This window comes from Chelonia mydas, chromosome 1 (assembly GCF_015237465.2).
Source record: "Chelonia mydas isolate rCheMyd1 chromosome 1, rCheMyd1.pri.v2, whole genome shotgun sequence".
Lineage (NCBI taxonomy): Eukaryota > Metazoa > Chordata > Testudines > Cheloniidae > Chelonia > Chelonia mydas.
The window spans coordinates 281,189,756-281,207,821 of NC_057849.1; the positions used below are offsets into that span (position 1 = coordinate 281,189,756).

Here is an 18,066-nt window from a genome sequence, read left to right on the forward strand (position 1 = left end):
AAACAAACCAATGTATGCTGTGAAAATTATTACTTCATACTGTAATTCTGCCTGCTTTCTATCCCTCACAAATGGTTTGCTGGATAGCAGGGTCATATAGATCTCTATGCTATGGCAGTTGCTTTAGTGTACATTCATTGTTCATATGTATCTAACAAAAAGGCCCATTCTTTTGTCTTTATCATCTTTTTTTCTAATTCATTTTAGCAAAATCAATTGCTTTTTTGATAAGTAAAGGATTTTTGTTGAAGTATTATGAGAAAGAAAACACATACCTGGTGATGGTATGCAATTACGATAAGGAAAAAAAAAAGGGATAAGGAGAAAAGAAAGGAGCTAGCCTACTACTGCTTGATTTTGTTGCTGGTAACTCTGGCCCTTCCCTTTCCTTACCCCAGTGCTTGTTACCATTGTTCTTCTTTTATCTGTTCTTTACTTAAGGTATAATTCTGCTACCCATACAAACACTGAGTAATACCTTGATTTCAATGGCATTACGTGCACAGTAAAGGGCTAATCAATTTGATTTATGTTGCATGGACTGTTGAGATACTAAAGCTTTTTACATTCTTCATCATTACTACATTGTTCTCCATCATGGATGCCAAGGTAACATTTTTTGACAATGCATCTCCAGGGTTTAAAACTTTTGTTCTGAAGAAGTTTGAGTGGAGAAAACGTGGGCAGGTTTCAATGGGGAATATTTTCAATTACAAATTTTAAATGTCAAGAGTCTAGCACTTTAAATTTCTATATTAACAGAGAAAAATTTCTGGGTAAATTCCTGACTCCTTTGGGACAATGGCAGTAGTTCCAGTGACTTTAATAGGGTGAGGATTTCACCCTTTATGTGCACAAGTTTGTGCCTACAAAGCCTTGCAGATGAAGGCCTATTGTCTGGGGTAGAAGATAAGGCCAGTGACCTGAAAAGAGCCTTCTGGCTCCCGTGACTCAGTTACCTTCCAAAGCTTGATTGATCAAAGTCCTGAAAACATTCGAGAAAAGTGATATTTCCTCACTGGGATTCTTTTCATTGTCTATCACATTAAATACACATTTATATGACATTATCAGTGTATTTATTTAACTTTTGTTTTATATTTTATCTTTCAATCCATTTTGGTTAGAGGTAGAATTACTGTGTTAAAATATGACCTGGTCCCATATGTAGTTTATTTAAATTTCAAAATGAAAAGCCTGCTAAGAACAGATAAGATTGATTGCTCTTTCCATCTTAGCATAATTGTATTTCAGGTGAACATCAATTTACTTTAAAGGACATTTCTAAGTAGCAGACTGCATCATACATAATTCATCAATCACAGTTGCCTGTAACATGATTTACTTAAACAGATTTCTTATTACTTAAACAGAAATAAAGGGAGTTGCATTTTTTTATGTTTTGGTTTGTTTTAAAATGGTTTACAAAATATACATTTACCCTGAATTACTGCTGAAAAAGTTCATCTTTGGTAATCAGCACAGTGAATTTCTTTCTCTCTTTGAACAGAAGTGTTATTTCTTTAAACCTCTTTTAAAAGGCAGAGGGAGTTTTCAAAATATAATTAAGGCAAAGAGCACTCCATGTTCATCAAAGGTAAAAGTAAAACTCCAGGGTTTTGATGGGGTGGGGGGAAGTATTTATCTGAAAAATATGATTAGCTTTGCAGCCACATATTTTCTAGTGAGATTGACATAATTCATTTTTATTTTATATTAAAATTTAAATGTAATTGAAGCAAAGTGGCTTTTGCCTCAGCAAGCTCTTTCAGTGATGGATAATCAAGTTCTTACATATCTGAAAATGATTTCCACTTGGTGATATACACCAAATGAAAGTGAAACTGTGTGGCACTTGACACACTGAGAATTCTTTCATTTGCTGGAGTGATGGCTCTGATGTTATACAAACTAATGCTTCCCATCAAATTTAGCTTCAGGGACATGATGATGTCACAACTGTTCAGAATTTTAAAAAGAGAAATACTTGCTTAAAACAAACAAACAAAAAACAGCCAAAGGTTACAAATACACATAAAAAAGACAGAATGCTTCCTACTTACTTGTAAGCCCATCTGAAATACGGAGTGACCCATAAAACTAGCCAACATTCGAATTAAAGCTGCACCCTGTGGGAGATAACAGAGAACAGGAAGTTATTGGGCTGCTTTTTCCAAATCAGTGATATAAATTAATATGAAATATGCAATTTCATCTATTATTATCCTATTTTTTTAAAAAAATCTTTCTTTAATGATTATGTTTAAATGTGCAAGAAAAGTGTTACCAAGTACGTGATCAATAGAATCTTAAAAATTTCCCAACGCACCCACCACACACACACACACACACATTAATATTACACACCTGCTGGCTGGAAGGAAGGAAGGAAGGAAGGAAGGAGAGGGAAGATCATGCAACTGCCAGACAGAGGAAAACATGATTTGGAAGGGGATTGTTACTATTAATTACCCATATGCATATAGCAAACGAGGCTGAATAGTATAAAGCACATCATTTCTGCAGCTGGAGCAGTATCTACTTACACATCTCAAGTATAGACATGCAAATGTACATTCTGCTGTCCATTACACCCATGCAATCATGTGAAGTCTCACAGCCTCATAGACTTTAAGGCCAGAAGGGACCATTGTCAAGGAGTAATGGTCTCAAGTTTCAGTGGGGGAGATTTAGGTTGGATATTAGGAAAAACTTTTTCACTAGGAGGGTGGTGAAGCACTGGAATGGGTTACCTAGGAAGGTGGTGGAATCTCCTTCCTGAGAGGTTTTTAAGGTCAGGCTTGACAAAGCCCTGGCTGGGATGATTTAGTTGGAGATTGGTCCTGCTTTGAGCAGGGGGTTGGACTAGATGACTTCCTGAGGTCCCTTCCAACCCTGATATTCTATGATTCTATGATTATCTAATCTGACCTTCTGCACATTGTAGGCCACATAACTTCATCCACCCCCTCCTCTAATAGAACTGTAACCTTTGGCTGACTTATTAAAGTTCTCAAATCATGGTCCTCAATTAAACACTTCAAAAGTTACAGAGAATCCATTATTTACTCTAGTTTAAGCCAGCAAGTGACCCAGGCCTCATGCTGCAAAGGAAGGTGAAAAACCCCTAAGGTCTCTGCCAATCTGACCTGGAGGAAAATTCCTTCCTGATCCCAACTATGGCAACCAGTTGAACCCTGAGCATGTCAGCAAGACTCACCAGACAGACGCTTGGGAAACAATTTTCTGTAGTAACTCAGAGCCCTCCCCATCGCTGCCCATTGCGGATTTTTGTTAGTAGCAGTTGCAGATGGACCACATGCCATTGCAGGCAGTCTCATCAGACCATCCCCTCCATAAACTTATTAAAGTCAGGCTTGAAGCTAGTTAGGTTTTTTGCCCCCACTGCTCCCATTGGGAGGCTGTTCCAGAACTTCACTACTCCAGTGATTAGAAACCTTCATCTAATTTTAAGCCTAAAGTTGTTGATGGCCAGTTTATATCCATTTGTTCTTGTGTCAGCATTGGCACTTAACTTAAATAATTCCTCTCCCTCCTCGATAGTTATCCTTCTGATGTATATAGAGCAATCATACCTCCCCTCAGCCTTCTTTTGGTTAGGCTAAACAAGCCAAACACCTTGAGTATCCTCTCATAAGGTAGTTTTTCCATTCCTCTGATCATCCTAGTAGCCCTTCTCTGCACCTGTTCCAATTTGAATTCATCTTTCTTAAACATAGGAGACCATAATTGTGCACAGTATTCCAGAAAAATCCAAACAAACGCCACAAGGATTTCGAACCTCTTTTTTGCAGACCTAGAAGACTAGACCACAATTACTGCATATTCTTCCTCTTCACTGATGCCTTGTTTCCAGCAGAAACACCTTTGCATTTATTATCTGATTGATTTGGCTATAGTATCCCATTTTGCTGTTCAATTTCAGGAGAACCTTCAGCCTCCCAACCCTGCAACTCAAAATACTGTATATAGTGCTGATCATTGTACAGGGAGAATACTCTTGACTTGGAGAGAGTGCACCAGAAGGTAGTTCAAAAATGATATTAGATTTCATCAAACAAGGTTACAAAGGAAGGCTCAGGAAGTTGGACTAGTTCTCGCTCAAAAAGAGAAAAAAATCATCAATTCATAGATGTGCAGAGTTGTGCATCTAGTCTGACCTCCTGCTTAATACAGGCCATAGAACCTGCACCTAGTAATTTCAGCCTCAAGCCCACAGCTTCCACAGCTTTTAGAAAGCCTTGATTTAAAGACTTTCAAGAATCCACCACAACCAGGGTGAGTATATATCAATGATTTCAAAAATACAGATTGTGAGAATTAAAAAGAATGAGTTGATTAAGTAACTGAAGGAAGAAAAAGTAGAAATGAATATAAGAAATACCTGAAATTGTTTCTAAGAAGTGGTGAATGGTCAATGAATTAAAAACCAACAGTTGTATTAGGTTACATTTCTTATTAATTATTATTATTATTATTTGTTTTATTATAGTGCCCAACCTCAGGTAGGGGCCCACTCAGGTAGGGGCCCACTATAGTGCCCAACCTCAGGTAGGGGCCCACAAACACACAATAGAGAGACAGTTCCAGCCCTGAAGAGTTTACACTCTAAACAGACAAGACAAGAGGGTGGGAGGAAGGAAGCATTATTATCCCCATTTTACAGATGGCAACTGATCCACCAAAAGAATAAGTAACTCAGACGAGGTCACACAGAGAATCGGTAGGAGAGCCAGGAATGGATCCCTGATCTTCATCCAGCCCCTTAACCACAAGGCCATCCTTCCTCTTGCTACATGTCCTTCCCCTACTCTATATAAGATTCCAGGATTGTCACACTCTGTGTGTCACTCTGAAGCCTACTGCATCTGCAGAGTCAGTGAGAAGCAATGGGAAAAGCTACAGGCATGAGAGCTCTTTTTGTTCAGAATATCACCAGGTTCCATCATCACTGGGATTTACAGTCTGTTGCCATCCAATTTTTAAGTTCTCAGCGATTTTCGTTTTATGAATTACACCCGTGTGGTGTTCAGCTACAAGAAGTCATGTATCTATGCCACACCTAGAGTCCTAGACCATTGTGATACCACAGGTAACTCAGCCACTCTTCACTCTGACTCTAAAGCTAATGGTGGGGGAAGGGAAGATATGATGGGGGGAGAGAAGGGGGTACACAGAGAACCCCCAGAGCAGGGGGGAAATGGGGGACCCTATTATGGTGGGAAAGGAAGAATGAGAGGCACGGCAGCAAAGTGGGGGCACCAGGGCCCCTGGCATGGAGGGGAGAATGAGGAATAATGCTATGAGGAGAGAGGGAAATGGAGGATACACAGAGCCCTTGGCATGATGGGGAAGTGAGAATGGAGCCATGGGGCGAAGGGAGAAATGAGGGGACACACTGAACCCCTGGCATGGGGGAGGAGAATGGGGACCAATGGTATAGGGGGAGAGGGACATGGGGACATGGCATGTAGCAGAAAAGGAATTGAGGACACACACAGAACCCCTGGCATGGGGGAGAGGGGTTGCAAAGAGTCTCTGAATTAGAGGGGTTATGGGAGAGTGGCACATAGGAAGCTTTTGGGGTGGGGGAATGGAGGGATGAAAGGAGCCCCTGGTTTGTGCAATGCACAATGCCCACAGGAGCAAAAAAATGTGCAGACCCTCTAGTTATCTCAACAGCATAGTGTAACTGAGTGTATAATTTTCAGTTCCCCTCCTTCCAGCAAGCAATGAACTGGACAGTAGATCTACACAGTTTTGTACCTTCTGTAAACTCCTGTAATCCAGACCTAGACCTCCCCGCAAGTCCGTAAATCACAGACACAGATGATTGAATCAGTGCTACCGGACAGGAATCTCTTTGGAACCTGCCAGCGTTACCCTTTGAATGACCTGACAGACTCACAGGCACTGTGCTCCACCATATCACTCCCAGAGCTGAGTATGCCACTGCTGCAGCTCTGCCAACCTTTGCCCATTTGAGGAATGACATATGGAGTCTAGAGAGGTAAACTCGATTCTCTTTGCAGGGCAAAATGGCCATTTATTGATTATTTAAGTGCTTTACTCCAGGCAGTGGATGACTTGGTTCCTTGTCAAGCTGTAAAACGAATCGGTTTAACAGGTCGAGTGGGAAAAAAATCCTTTCTATTCATAAAAATGTATCTATTCTCTAGACAGTATATAACTTGACTCAAGTTAAATAAGGAAAGAAAACACTTATCCTGGGTGAATGAAATCTTCTTCACTCAGTGTGCTTGGTAGGCACTTTCCAAATACAAACAAAGATATACTACCTTGCCCCAGAGAGATTAAACTCTAAATAAGACAAAACTGACAGATAGATGGATGGACGGTAAAAGGAAGAATAATCTTTAGTAAGGTGACCAGGTGCTATATATGTTGTGATTGCTTCTACATGGACAGTCAAACCAAATGTGTTAGCCTAAGTATCTTAACCATTCAGTAGCTGAAGAAAGGGATTATGCAAGTCCATAAGGGAACCAGCAAGCTCTTGCTGATAGATTCAGCCTGAAAGTACATGGCCTACATCTTCTAACTGGCCACAGTGGCAAAAGGAAAAGTAACAAAGACTCCACTTTCAGTCATTAGTGGAACATCTAATCACTCCATATCTCCAGTGATTGAGCATTACCCAAAGATGGCATGGAAGGTCAAAACCAGGGGACAGAACTGTTGGATCTGTCACAAGATAGTCATTGGCTATATTTGAAGCTTTGTTCTTGCCACCGAGAATGCCACTTGAAGATAACAAAAAAATCTCTTAGGGAATTTTCCAAATAGGTACTTTGAGCTAAAATGGACTAGGTGGATTAAACACGTCTTTAAAAAAGGATAGAGGTGGCACATTTTGCAACTTCAGGAGCAAATTCTGTAAGGCAACTTGCTGCCTGATGTCAGGAGGGACGATATTGGACAGGACCAATAGCCAGCCCAGATTGATCTCCCTCGTGGTACCTGTTATTATATAAACATGGTTTCATTCAGTTAAGTGTCTACTTGTACTCTCTGAAAACAGCTGAGCCACACCAGGGAGCAATACTCTGCGACAAAATAGTACAAGGCAAGCCCAGAATTTCTTAGTATCTGCACACTGGCTTCCCGGGTAGATTCAGCAAGTTTCTTGATCGTGTTGTTTCTTGTCTTTATTTTAAGGGAAGTCTTAGTAAGGTGTTCCTTGAAAGTGAAGGCACAGTCCAATGTGACACCTAGATACACAGGCTTTGGATCATGGTCCAGACTGTATCTATTCAGGAAGGTAAGCTGTTCGTTGGCCTTTGTGTGATACAGATGGAAGAAGCCGGAAACTGTTTTTTGGTAGTAGGTTTAAGTGTCCATCTTGGCCAACTCTTTCATGTTATTACCAGTAGTGATGGGCCACACGCTGATAATACAAGTTTTAAAGGCACAATGGCTTTATATAATAGGCCAGATTCTCAGCTAGAGTAAATCACCAGAACTCCGTCAACTCCACGGCGGTCAGAGCAATGCCAGCTTATACCTGCTCAGGCTCTGTGCATATATGTTACCAGACAAAAAAAATTTTTTAGATGGAGTTAATGTTGAGAGCATGTATCATTAATTTAAGAGTAAAAAAAATACATGAATGTTATATTTTTTTCAAAACTAAGCATTATAAAGCCAGAAAATTCAGGGTTAAGGTTACACTAAACAGAAATCCAAACACATTAAAGTAAGAAATGCATAGTTAAGACACTCAAGCGACCTTATTTTGCGTTGTACTGACATCATGAAACAATCCCATGGTTTTTTAAGTGTTTGTGGTCCCAGATTATATTAAACTGATTTTTAAAATCACTATAGAGATTTATGATAACTTGTCTCTACCTAGCATCACTGCAGGGCAGAGTTAAGGTTGTTGATTTAATTCCTTTAACTTCTTAAATAACCCAGATTTTAATTAATTTTAATTCATAAACTAATTAATAGATTTACTTGCAAATTTACTTGCATATCAAAGAGTAAGTGCTGGAATTTTGTGGAGAATATAGTGTTCGTATTTTTTCATACAAAACAAAGCACAAAACAGAACTACTTTAGGTACAAAATGGAACTCAATTCACAACCAGCACCTATATAATACACACTCTCACCATATTGTTTACACAAACACATACACACACACACATTATGTCTACATAGGGACTGATTCTCCATTACAACAGTTTTCTGCCAGTAAATAACAACATGGATTTTTCTGCAGTTACAATGTGACACTGCTGTAACACACTGGAGGATCAGAGCTTTTGTTAGGGTTTGTGTGTGTTTATGTATATATATCATTATCATATTACAGACAATCATGTTACCTTACCAACTAGTCTGTTATATCTTCTTGTGTGAATCGCAAGAAAGATGGGGTTTCAGGAGAGCTCTGACAGAGAGGGTAATGGGCTTGCCAGCCAGCTGAGGAATGGCATAACCTGCATGGCAAGTAGTGGGGGGAGAAAGGCTTAGAGAAATAACATGGAGAAGTGGACAAATGAAATGTGGAGCATGACATCCCTGGTACAGTGAAGAGGACAGTAAGATGAGTGATACAGGTGCATATGGAGAAAGAATTTTGCAGAACCTGGAAGGTAAGAGCAACATGCCATATGTAAAGAAATTCAGTTCCACTGTAATCTCAGTCAGTATTACAAATTTATGAACCAAAAAAATAGTTCAGCACTAAAAGTGTCCAGGATAGCAAAATGCTCCAACATACAATAGATACCACAAGCTGCTGCTATATCTGACTCTTCCATAGCATTCAAAACTGTAGCGTTTTCCAAAATGTGACGCAATTGGGAAAGAGAGCACAAAAGACTGGCCAGGAGGCATGAAAAGTTCCCTGAGTTTTTCTCCAGAGACTTTGTAAGTTTTGTTGGATTTAGCATGTGGGCTCCCTCACCCAACTGCAGAAGACAACTAGAATATGCTGCAGGCTATGCTAACTGCAGTTGAAGTTGCAAAGACTCAAGGGGAATTTGAAGGAGACTGTGGGACTCTCACTTACTTCCCAAATTTAAGGAGCTGGCATGCCCTACTCAGGGTTCGGACACCATTCTTTAGAGACTGACAAAAGTAAATCTCCTCATAGAAGAGCCATAGAGGAGTATATGTATGCATTCATGCATCATTATATTTTGCAATTGAACTTGAGGTAGTAACAAGTAGTTAAACTTGGGAAAAAAACCCTGAAATGTTATTGACAATATTCACAATTGTTTCATGGGTTCTAAATTAACTGTTTTGCCTGAATACACACACAAACACATTTGTGTGTATATGCATAACACACATGCCCAATTTATATACATATAAAGGAGAGAAGTATTGTACAGTTTCCTAAAGTTTGAGTGTGAGGGGTGGAATTGACTAAGGCATGGGAAGAAAGATATATAAATTAAGATGATTTTTAGGGGGCTCAGGTTTCAAATGTTTGGGGAACACAGCAATACTCACTGTGTAGCAGTATGTGTGTTCCATGGTGCACTAACAATCATGAAATACAGTAAGCACAATATGAAAATATTACATAAATCAAATTCTAAATAAACAAACCAATCGTCTGCACAGCCTCCATATGTATAACAACAAACATAAAGAAGAAATTATTACACTGCACAATGGTGTCGCTAACCATTAATTTCAGCTTCTTTTATATGTGAGGTTCAATGAAGAAAAGAAGCCTGTGAACTTCAGTGAAGAGAGAGTATCTAGAGAAAGATATAGAAAGTTTCTCACATATCTCTTTCATTACAGTTCTGTCTGTCTTTGTTCTCTCTTTTGTCCACCACTCATTTTTCTCCTTCTTCTCTCATTTTACAAAAAATATTGAAATGAGATTTATTTAATGTTGTACTGTTGTACAATACTAGGTCAGTACGAAATTAAACTTTATTAATATAGAATATTTTAAATACATTTTTCAAGTACAATGGGAATCCCCCTAATTTTATTCCTCTTTAAATCACCACCCTTGGAATTCAACATCTCCTTCCAACCAAAATTCCTTTAGAGTCTATCACGCTGACACTTCATCATCATTTCTACCATGGTAATGGTCAAAGTCCTCAATCCAGATACGTATCAGAGCGTAGCCGTGTTAGTCTGTAGCCACAAAAACAACGAAGAGTCCAGTGGCACCTTAAAGACGAACAGATTTATTTGGGCATAAGCTTTTGTGGGTTTTTTACCCATGAAAGCTTATGCCCAAATAAATCCAGATAAGGACGCTATATGTACAAACACATAGGAAGACACAGTTCTTTGCAAAAAAAGCTCCTGATTTAACGCAAGAAGCAATGAGGGTGGGGAGGAAGGAATCGAAATATATATTTAATTAACATTTTGTATATTTATATGACTATTACAAAAATAAAATCATTGCACATTAAATACACCCCAGCACCTCTTTTCTCAAATCACCCTTAATGAACTGGCTAATGACCTGTATGTTTCATTGAAGAAAGTCTTGAGCAGGGATTTGGAGGAGGAGATGGTGGTGGTCTTATCTATTACTTTGAGGAGGGTGATCCATGCATAAAGGGGCAGCTTGGAAGAAAGAGGAGGAGAATGGCTGGAGGAAACGCAGACAAGAGGGTAGACAAGGCTAGTACCATTGATGAAGTGGAACACCATGGTAAGAGACGAGAGCAGACAGGAAAGGAAGGAAACCTGTGACGGGCCTTGGAGGTAAGGAAAAGAAGTTTGAACTAGATGTGGTGGGAAAAGAGAGCATAGTGGAGGGATTGAAAGACAGGAGTGATATCTGTCAGAACTAAGGAACGGACCAGGAAGATGATCTTAGTTGCAGCTTTTTGAACCAACTGGAGTGTGAGAGGAAGCCAGAGAATGGTGACTATGTGAGCCTCAGGGAGGCCACAGAACGAGAGGAAATTGTGGTAATTAAGATAGGAGATTATAAAGGTTTGGACTATGTTTTAGATGAAAAAGGTCAAATCTTAGAAACATTATGCAGGACAAGGTGGCAAGATGTAGGCACAACTTGAAAGTACTGGTTGAGGGAGAGAGAATAGCCAATGACCCACCGGTTACAGGCCTGACTGACAGGTTGGATGGTGGCTGCTGACAAATTGTCAAAGATGTCACTGTTGAACAACACAAATATATGTGATTTTCTTTCCCAGGGCTTTGTTTCTAATGTAGGTCTGTATTGTAACTGGTTAATAAGAATGCATATGCTATGTATAATATACATAGTCACATTGAAGCCCCTTCCGAGTTTTCACTCAGGCAAAGCTTTCATTTAAGTTAATGGTCTCTTATTCTGATGAAGGGGAACTGACTGCTGACATGACCAAACCTGTGGATGGAGAGGCTGGCACGGAAAGGAGAGATTAGATTTGTTCAATGAAGCAGCTAAAGAAAGAGTAGAGCTGACACAAATGAGTTGCCTCCTCCCTCGATTGTGCTTCTGCAGGTCCTAACCTCCATGTATGCCACCACCCTCCAGGGATAATGCAGGCCTCTGTAGCCCTGGTGCTGCAGGGACCCTTAAAGAACAGGTTGCAGTAGGAAGCTGGTGATAGAGTACTTACAATTGCCTGCCAACCAAATATCTAGCGAGCAGGAGAAGTGGTAAGTGTCTGTGCTGTGACTTGCTTGGCCACTAAATGCCCTGGCTGAGGGATACCATTTTGGAGCTGTTGACCTGGACTGCAGGCTAATGCTCTGTCACTGTTTCTCTGGCCACTGGCTGGAAAGAACCCCTCCCTGCACTGGGATGTCAAGGGAGGCAACATCAGCATGATATCACACCCCATACCCCCAAAGTCATAAACTGTGGGAGCAAGGAAGTATAGTCATGAATTCTGCTTCCAGGGGAAGGGGAAGGGATTGTTCACCAGAAATCAATGCTACGCCCTCAAAAAAGCCTTACCACTAAGGTTTCAGCTAATATTAAGCCTCTGCACAGCCTGGCATGGGTTGTGGGTCTCTGACCAGACAGTGCTTGCTCAATACCAGAGTCAGGACTAGACACAGGGGAAGCTTAAAGTAAAGATTAAATAAAAATCAGTAAGAACTTCAAAACTGGGCCCATACCTTTTAAGAAATGGTTGAAATAACACTTTCCCATACAAACTGTTCTATATGAAAAGTGCTTATAAAACTTCGCATATAGGAAAAAGGATGTAACTAAAAAAGTGTTTCTATAAGAGCTGATCATGCTTGTTGGTTGTTTAAACATGAACTTTTAGACAATTCTACCAAAGAGAAGCCTGAAGTGTCCAAAATCAAATGTGGTTTTGAATATGTGAACTTAAAGAAGTTCCTAAATTCCTAAATCACTACTTATTTTTCAAAACTTTTGATCATTCTATGACCTAAAATCCATTTACAACATGAGGAGACACACAAGCTGCATGCCGGTCACTCTTATTCTCTGACTATGGCACATAGCTAGTCTCCTGTGGCTGTAATATTGTGGACTAATTTCAGTTGTTGCATTTAGTATGGAAGTGCTGGTTAGTGTTCGTGGAATTATACACACATGAGGTCAGACTAGATGATCTGGTGGTCCCTCCTGGCATTAAATACCATGACTGACATATTATTTTTGACAACAAGCAATATCCAAGTCACTTTTACAGAACAATTGTTCTTAGTTGGCACTAGATGACCAACAGTTGGATATCCATATGAATTTTAGCTTAGAGCAAAGCATGAATTAAAATTACAGAACAAAGCGTGTCAAATATGTAATAAAAATGTTATGTTTATAAAAACTCTTACCATAAAGTTACAAAACAAAATGAAATTTTGAAGCTGCTGATGGATTTTGCAGAATTTTAACATTAAAAAGTATGTTTTGACTAAATCACAGCCGCACTAGTAGTCCGCAAAATTTGGTCAAATGCTAACAAGGGGTGTGCGTGGGTGTGTGCATGCGCACACATGCACGGGTGCATGAGAGAGAGGGAGGCAGTGTTTGTTTTCTAAAGCTAATAGGAATTAATATAAAATTCAATTGAGTTATTATGTTGCACTGTAAGTACTGTATTGATTGAAATGAATCTAAGTGACAGTCACTCACATGGCCTCTGAAAATGAGAGTTGGGAGAATCCTCGCTCTAATCTCTGGTGAACCCCTGGTATGACCTTAGGCAAATCAACTGATGACCTCACAGTGCTGCTGTCAGCATTCAGACAACTGAGTAAAATGTAGGACTACTTTCAAAAATCAGATGTTGCACCTAACCTGAGTTTTCTTGGAAAACAAATCTCACCACCCCGAAAATGGCTGATTTGTTTTTCCCCAAAAGAGAAAAGCTCCACAGTAGACAGTCCAGCATTTCTACAATTCCTACACTCCACCTCCACTAGGAAGGCTATGCTGAAGCATGATATTTTATTGCTAACCCTCTCTGCATTTGGGAAATTGAATGCTCCACCAATTGTAAAGACCCCTTTCCATAGTGGTTCTGAAAACAATCAGTCCTGTCTACACTCTCAATTACAACGATGTACTGTAGAGGGCTTCTAAGAGCCTGTTATTAAAACTTTACCACCAAATTATGAGGATGATAATTTCTCTGTCCCCTCTGCAAACTGCTAAATCGTCCCTGCCAGAGATGGATTATCCTTGGGAATCATAAAAATACTTCTGGAAAGTTCTTTTTTGTTTTATTTTGGTTTTGTTCCTTTGGAATAAATCGGAATGTACCATGGTCACTAGCCCCAATCTCCACTTCAGATTTCACAAGGTGAACACTGTTGTAGACTACCAATATACCTACTATATATTTTTCAGCAACAAACTAAAATTTTTTCACAGAAAATACAGCTTACTATGCATTTATTTGCCACATGGGATTGCTTCCTTTCTTGATTATGCTTAAGATAAAGTTGTTTTGTTTAAATGGGAAAACAAATTAATTAATTTCCCAGTCCTCCTCCTTCCCTCTCTGTAGCAGAAAAATAAAACATACAAATGTCATCCTAGAGCCTTTCCCTTTAGGCATTGTCAGTGAGAGCCCAGCCAATATCTCAAAGAAAGAAAGGTGTGATCTAGAATGGCTAAGAAGCTGCATTATGATTTATCTGATGAAATTCAGAGAAATCTGTCTGACAGAAAACCAAGAAATACAAGTCTGCCTCCTGAAACTTTGTTTGCTATTGAACAATTCTTCTCTGGAATGGATGCTGACATGCCAAAGATAGAATAACTCTGAAAAAATGACCAGAAGATGAACTTTCATGAATACTATCTGATGATATATTTGGAAAAAGCACATTCATACTTCAGATTTAGGTATCATGCCCAGACAGGATACCTTCTCCAGATGTTACTCTCCTCCTGTCAATATCCTGCTAAAAAGACACTCTGCCTACTAAGTGCAACTGCATATTTTATCAGTAGTTTGTAAAAGCTTAACAGACAATTAAACATTGCACCATGCTGTGCACAAAGTACACTACACAAGTACAGCTAATTTTTTTGCACAAAATATGAAAACATAAGGCCCAGTCCTGAAGTCCTCACTCAGGCTCTGATCCATTAAAGCTCTTAAGCACATGCTTAACTGTAAATAGTACTATTTATTTCAATGTGACTGTTCACATACTTAAAACTAAGCATGTGTTTAATTTCCTTGCTGGATTGGGAGCCCTCAGTTACTTGGTCAGAACTCCTCTGAAGTCAATAAGAGTTTAGGATGCTCAGGGATTGTGATTGTGACATAAATGATGACTACTGGATTAGGCCCATACCTTTTAGTAAAAGATGTAACTTCTTTTATCCCATTATTATGTTAACAATATAGGCTGACAAGCAAAATATCCTATAAAGATTTTTAAATATTTTAAAAATATTAACCAATTTCAATTAGCAGTGGATATTAATTTATAAATCAGTGTTCAATTGTTAGTTGACATGATGCTGATATTCTGTGATAGCTGTGGTTAATATTTCTTATAAAAATAAGGCATACTTTAAAAAGTATAGCTTCAAAGCATATAGTGATTGTAATGAGAAAAAGTGTGCAACTAAGTTATTTTTAAAAAGTTTATCTAACATTGGTTTACACTTTTAATGTTAAAAATAAGCTATTGCACTTGTAAACCCTATAGCACAGTTCAATTTATTTTTAAAGACATATGTACTCCTTCATGGTTAACTTTAAGAACTGATAGGCTGTTTATGTGATACAAACACCTTGTATGGGACACAGGTGAAATACAATATGCAAAAGAAAGTTTTAAATTCCAAATGAGATTCATTTCCTCTTATGACTAACATAACCATTCCTGGTAAGGATACATTTTCAAATGGCCAGATAAGGTGAGCTCTGGTGAAATGTGAGTCTTAGAGGTCAGTTCTGTTCCAGGATTTCAGGAATATGTCATAGTGAACAGAATTCAGTGGGAAACAGCCATAAATAAACATGTTCTTCAGGTGGACTTAGCAGTATCCTTTTCTTGTGAATATCAAAATGACACACAAGCTGCTTAGTCGTCCAGACAAAATGTTGCTGGGGCTCCACTTATAACAGCAGTTTTATTTAGCCTCTCCACCAAAACCTCTTATATGTTCTCATACCTCTCACAAGGACAAAAGCACAGTATATTTTTTCATTAAGGAAGTCTTCAAGGATGGGCAAACACAAGAGGTTGATAAGATTATTTACACAGATGGGCCATCATTAGAGCTCAAGAACAGTATGGAATAAAGCAGTGATTCTTAAAGGCATCGAGAATCCCTTCTAATAATAAAACTGGCTCCATGACTCCCAGTTTCCCAAGAGATATAAAGGGCAAAGAAATTCTCTGTTTAAGGGAATACCAACCTAACTAAGCTTTAGATTGTTACAATTATTTTAATTCAAAGAAGAAATGTATCCCGAGTGTTCAACATTCTACCAGCCTGCTGTCCAGAGAATCCAAGAACAAATAATCAGCATTAGCACTTGGTGCTGCTTCAGATGACTCTGGAATTTTTCCTTTTAGTTACAGGAGAACAGAAAAGGTGATATTAATATTAGGCCTTTTCCTTCTCTAATTTCTATTAATCTAAACTCAGAAATTGTCACAAGGACTGAGCTTTCAAGACTCATCAGGAAAGAGACCCATCAAGCTTTTTCAGCCATGGATGACAAACTGAAACAACCATTGCAGTAATTTAATCAAGAAACAGATTCTCTTATTTGTTATCCCTGTCTTTCCCTGGGAAACAATCAATCAAAATTTCAGCTGCAGGCCATCTAGTAGGCTGCAGGTGATGGGTTTCACATCTGCTTGTATACTCCAGTCTCATACAGAAGGTCAATCAAACCAAATATTTCCAAATCCCATAGCAGACAAAGGGAATCTTCTGGATCCAGCTTTTGATTTTATCACAGTAAAGCAGAGCATGGACATATTTCAGCTTGGGAAGACTTGTGGGGGAATTCAGGCTAATAAAATATAATTCCCAGTTACAGGCCAGAAAAGCACGTCCATTTATTACCCTCAAACTAGCCTGATATGGTGGCTATGATCAAATACAACTTTCTCTACCAGCTCAAGTTGACAATTGCACACCTTACTGCATTGTGAAACAAATACTTTCTGATCCCATTTTATTACATGGTCCCCCAAACAGGAGACTATATCATGTACAAACTGAGTATCACTGCTTATCTGGTGCAAACAATATTAGCATTCTTGGCATCAGCCATCGCTCTTCTTATTACAAAATCTATGCCAATGGAAAGTAAAAGTGGGGACTGAGTGCAACCTTGTAGTTATCTTATACCATTAATAACCTTAAACCATTCTGTGTTTCTGCTGTCTATCCTGACACATCATACAATTAACACATCAAATTAACATCACATCAAGTTAACAATCTTTACTGGAATTCCATTACCACACAGGATCTTCCAGAGGGTTTTTCTGCGGGCACTATCAATGCTTTAATAAAATCTAGGAAGTTAAAAACTACCTTGCTGCTGGTGTTTCAAGCCCTTCTCAGTAAGTCTTCTCAAGAGGAAAATCTGCTTTGAACATGACCTACTGGATCGAAATCCAGCCTATTTTCCCCTGAGTACTGAATCAATCGCAGTTTTCATCCTATTCAAAATGATAATCCAAAACACATTTCCAGGTAGGAGTGACACCCCTCTTCGGTTATCAAAAATCCGTTGGTCCCCCTTGTTAGGCATTTTGCAGATAACATCTCTTCAGCAAAGTTTAGGACAGATCTCCTTTTCCCAAACCATTCCGCACGACCTGTACATGTAATTCAGCATCACTTCCCCTCCAGCTTTTAACATTTCAGCATCTATCTTGTAGCCTGGTGCTTTACCACTCTTAAGTTGGTGTATGGCCTTACTTCCTCAAAGGCAATTACTTTATAGCTAAGTTCACTCTTTCTTCACCTCTCTTAAAGCGTGTTAGGCTATGTCTACACTACCGCGGTAAGTCGACCTACGCTATGCAACTCCAGCTACGTGAGTAAGGTAACTGGAGTCAATGTACCTTTGAGTTACCACAGGGTCTGCACCCCTGGGGGTCAATGGGAGAAAATCTTCCATCGACTTACGTTACTCTTCTTGTCGGGGGTAGAGTACAGGGGTTGACTGGAGAACAATCTGCAGTCAATTTTGAGGGTCTTTACTAGACCTACTAAATCGACTGCCAGTGGATCAAGCTCAGAGCTTTGATCCCGGCTGTAGCGTAGACCTGCCCTCAGTGTTCTGGCTGTCTGAGCACATCCTGGAAATGTTCCATCCAACGGCTCTCTGTCCTTCCTCGGTGGTTCAAATTATACCATCTTAAGCCTTCATAATGCCACAACAGTTCAAGAATTAGGATATCAGTTGTTTAGAAAAAGCTTTTTAAAATTCCCTCTCCTTGGCTTCTCTTGCTTTATTTTCCATCCATTCTCTCTTATCTTTTCTGACTGATCTTTTAACTTCCTTTTCTTTGTCTGGTTTCAGAGTAGCAGCCGTGTTAGTCTGTATTCGGAAAAAGAAAAGCAGTACTTGTGGCACCTTAGAGACTAACCAATTT

General features: G+C 39.2%; 1 protein-coding gene across 2 annotated transcripts in view; it reads right to left on the reverse strand.

The window, feature by feature from the left end:
* TRHDE (thyrotropin releasing hormone degrading enzyme) overlaps window positions 1-18,066 on the reverse strand; it is a 324,392-nt gene that overhangs the window by 121,231 nt on the left and 185,095 nt on the right. For both annotated transcript variants that reach the window (XM_043547744.1, XM_007054797.4), the window contains one exon: window positions 2,064-2,129. In XM_043547744.1, coding sequence (XP_043403679.1) covers window positions 2,064-2,129 — 66 coding nt within the window. The remainder of the gene's footprint in view (window positions 1-2,063; window positions 2,130-18,066) is intronic.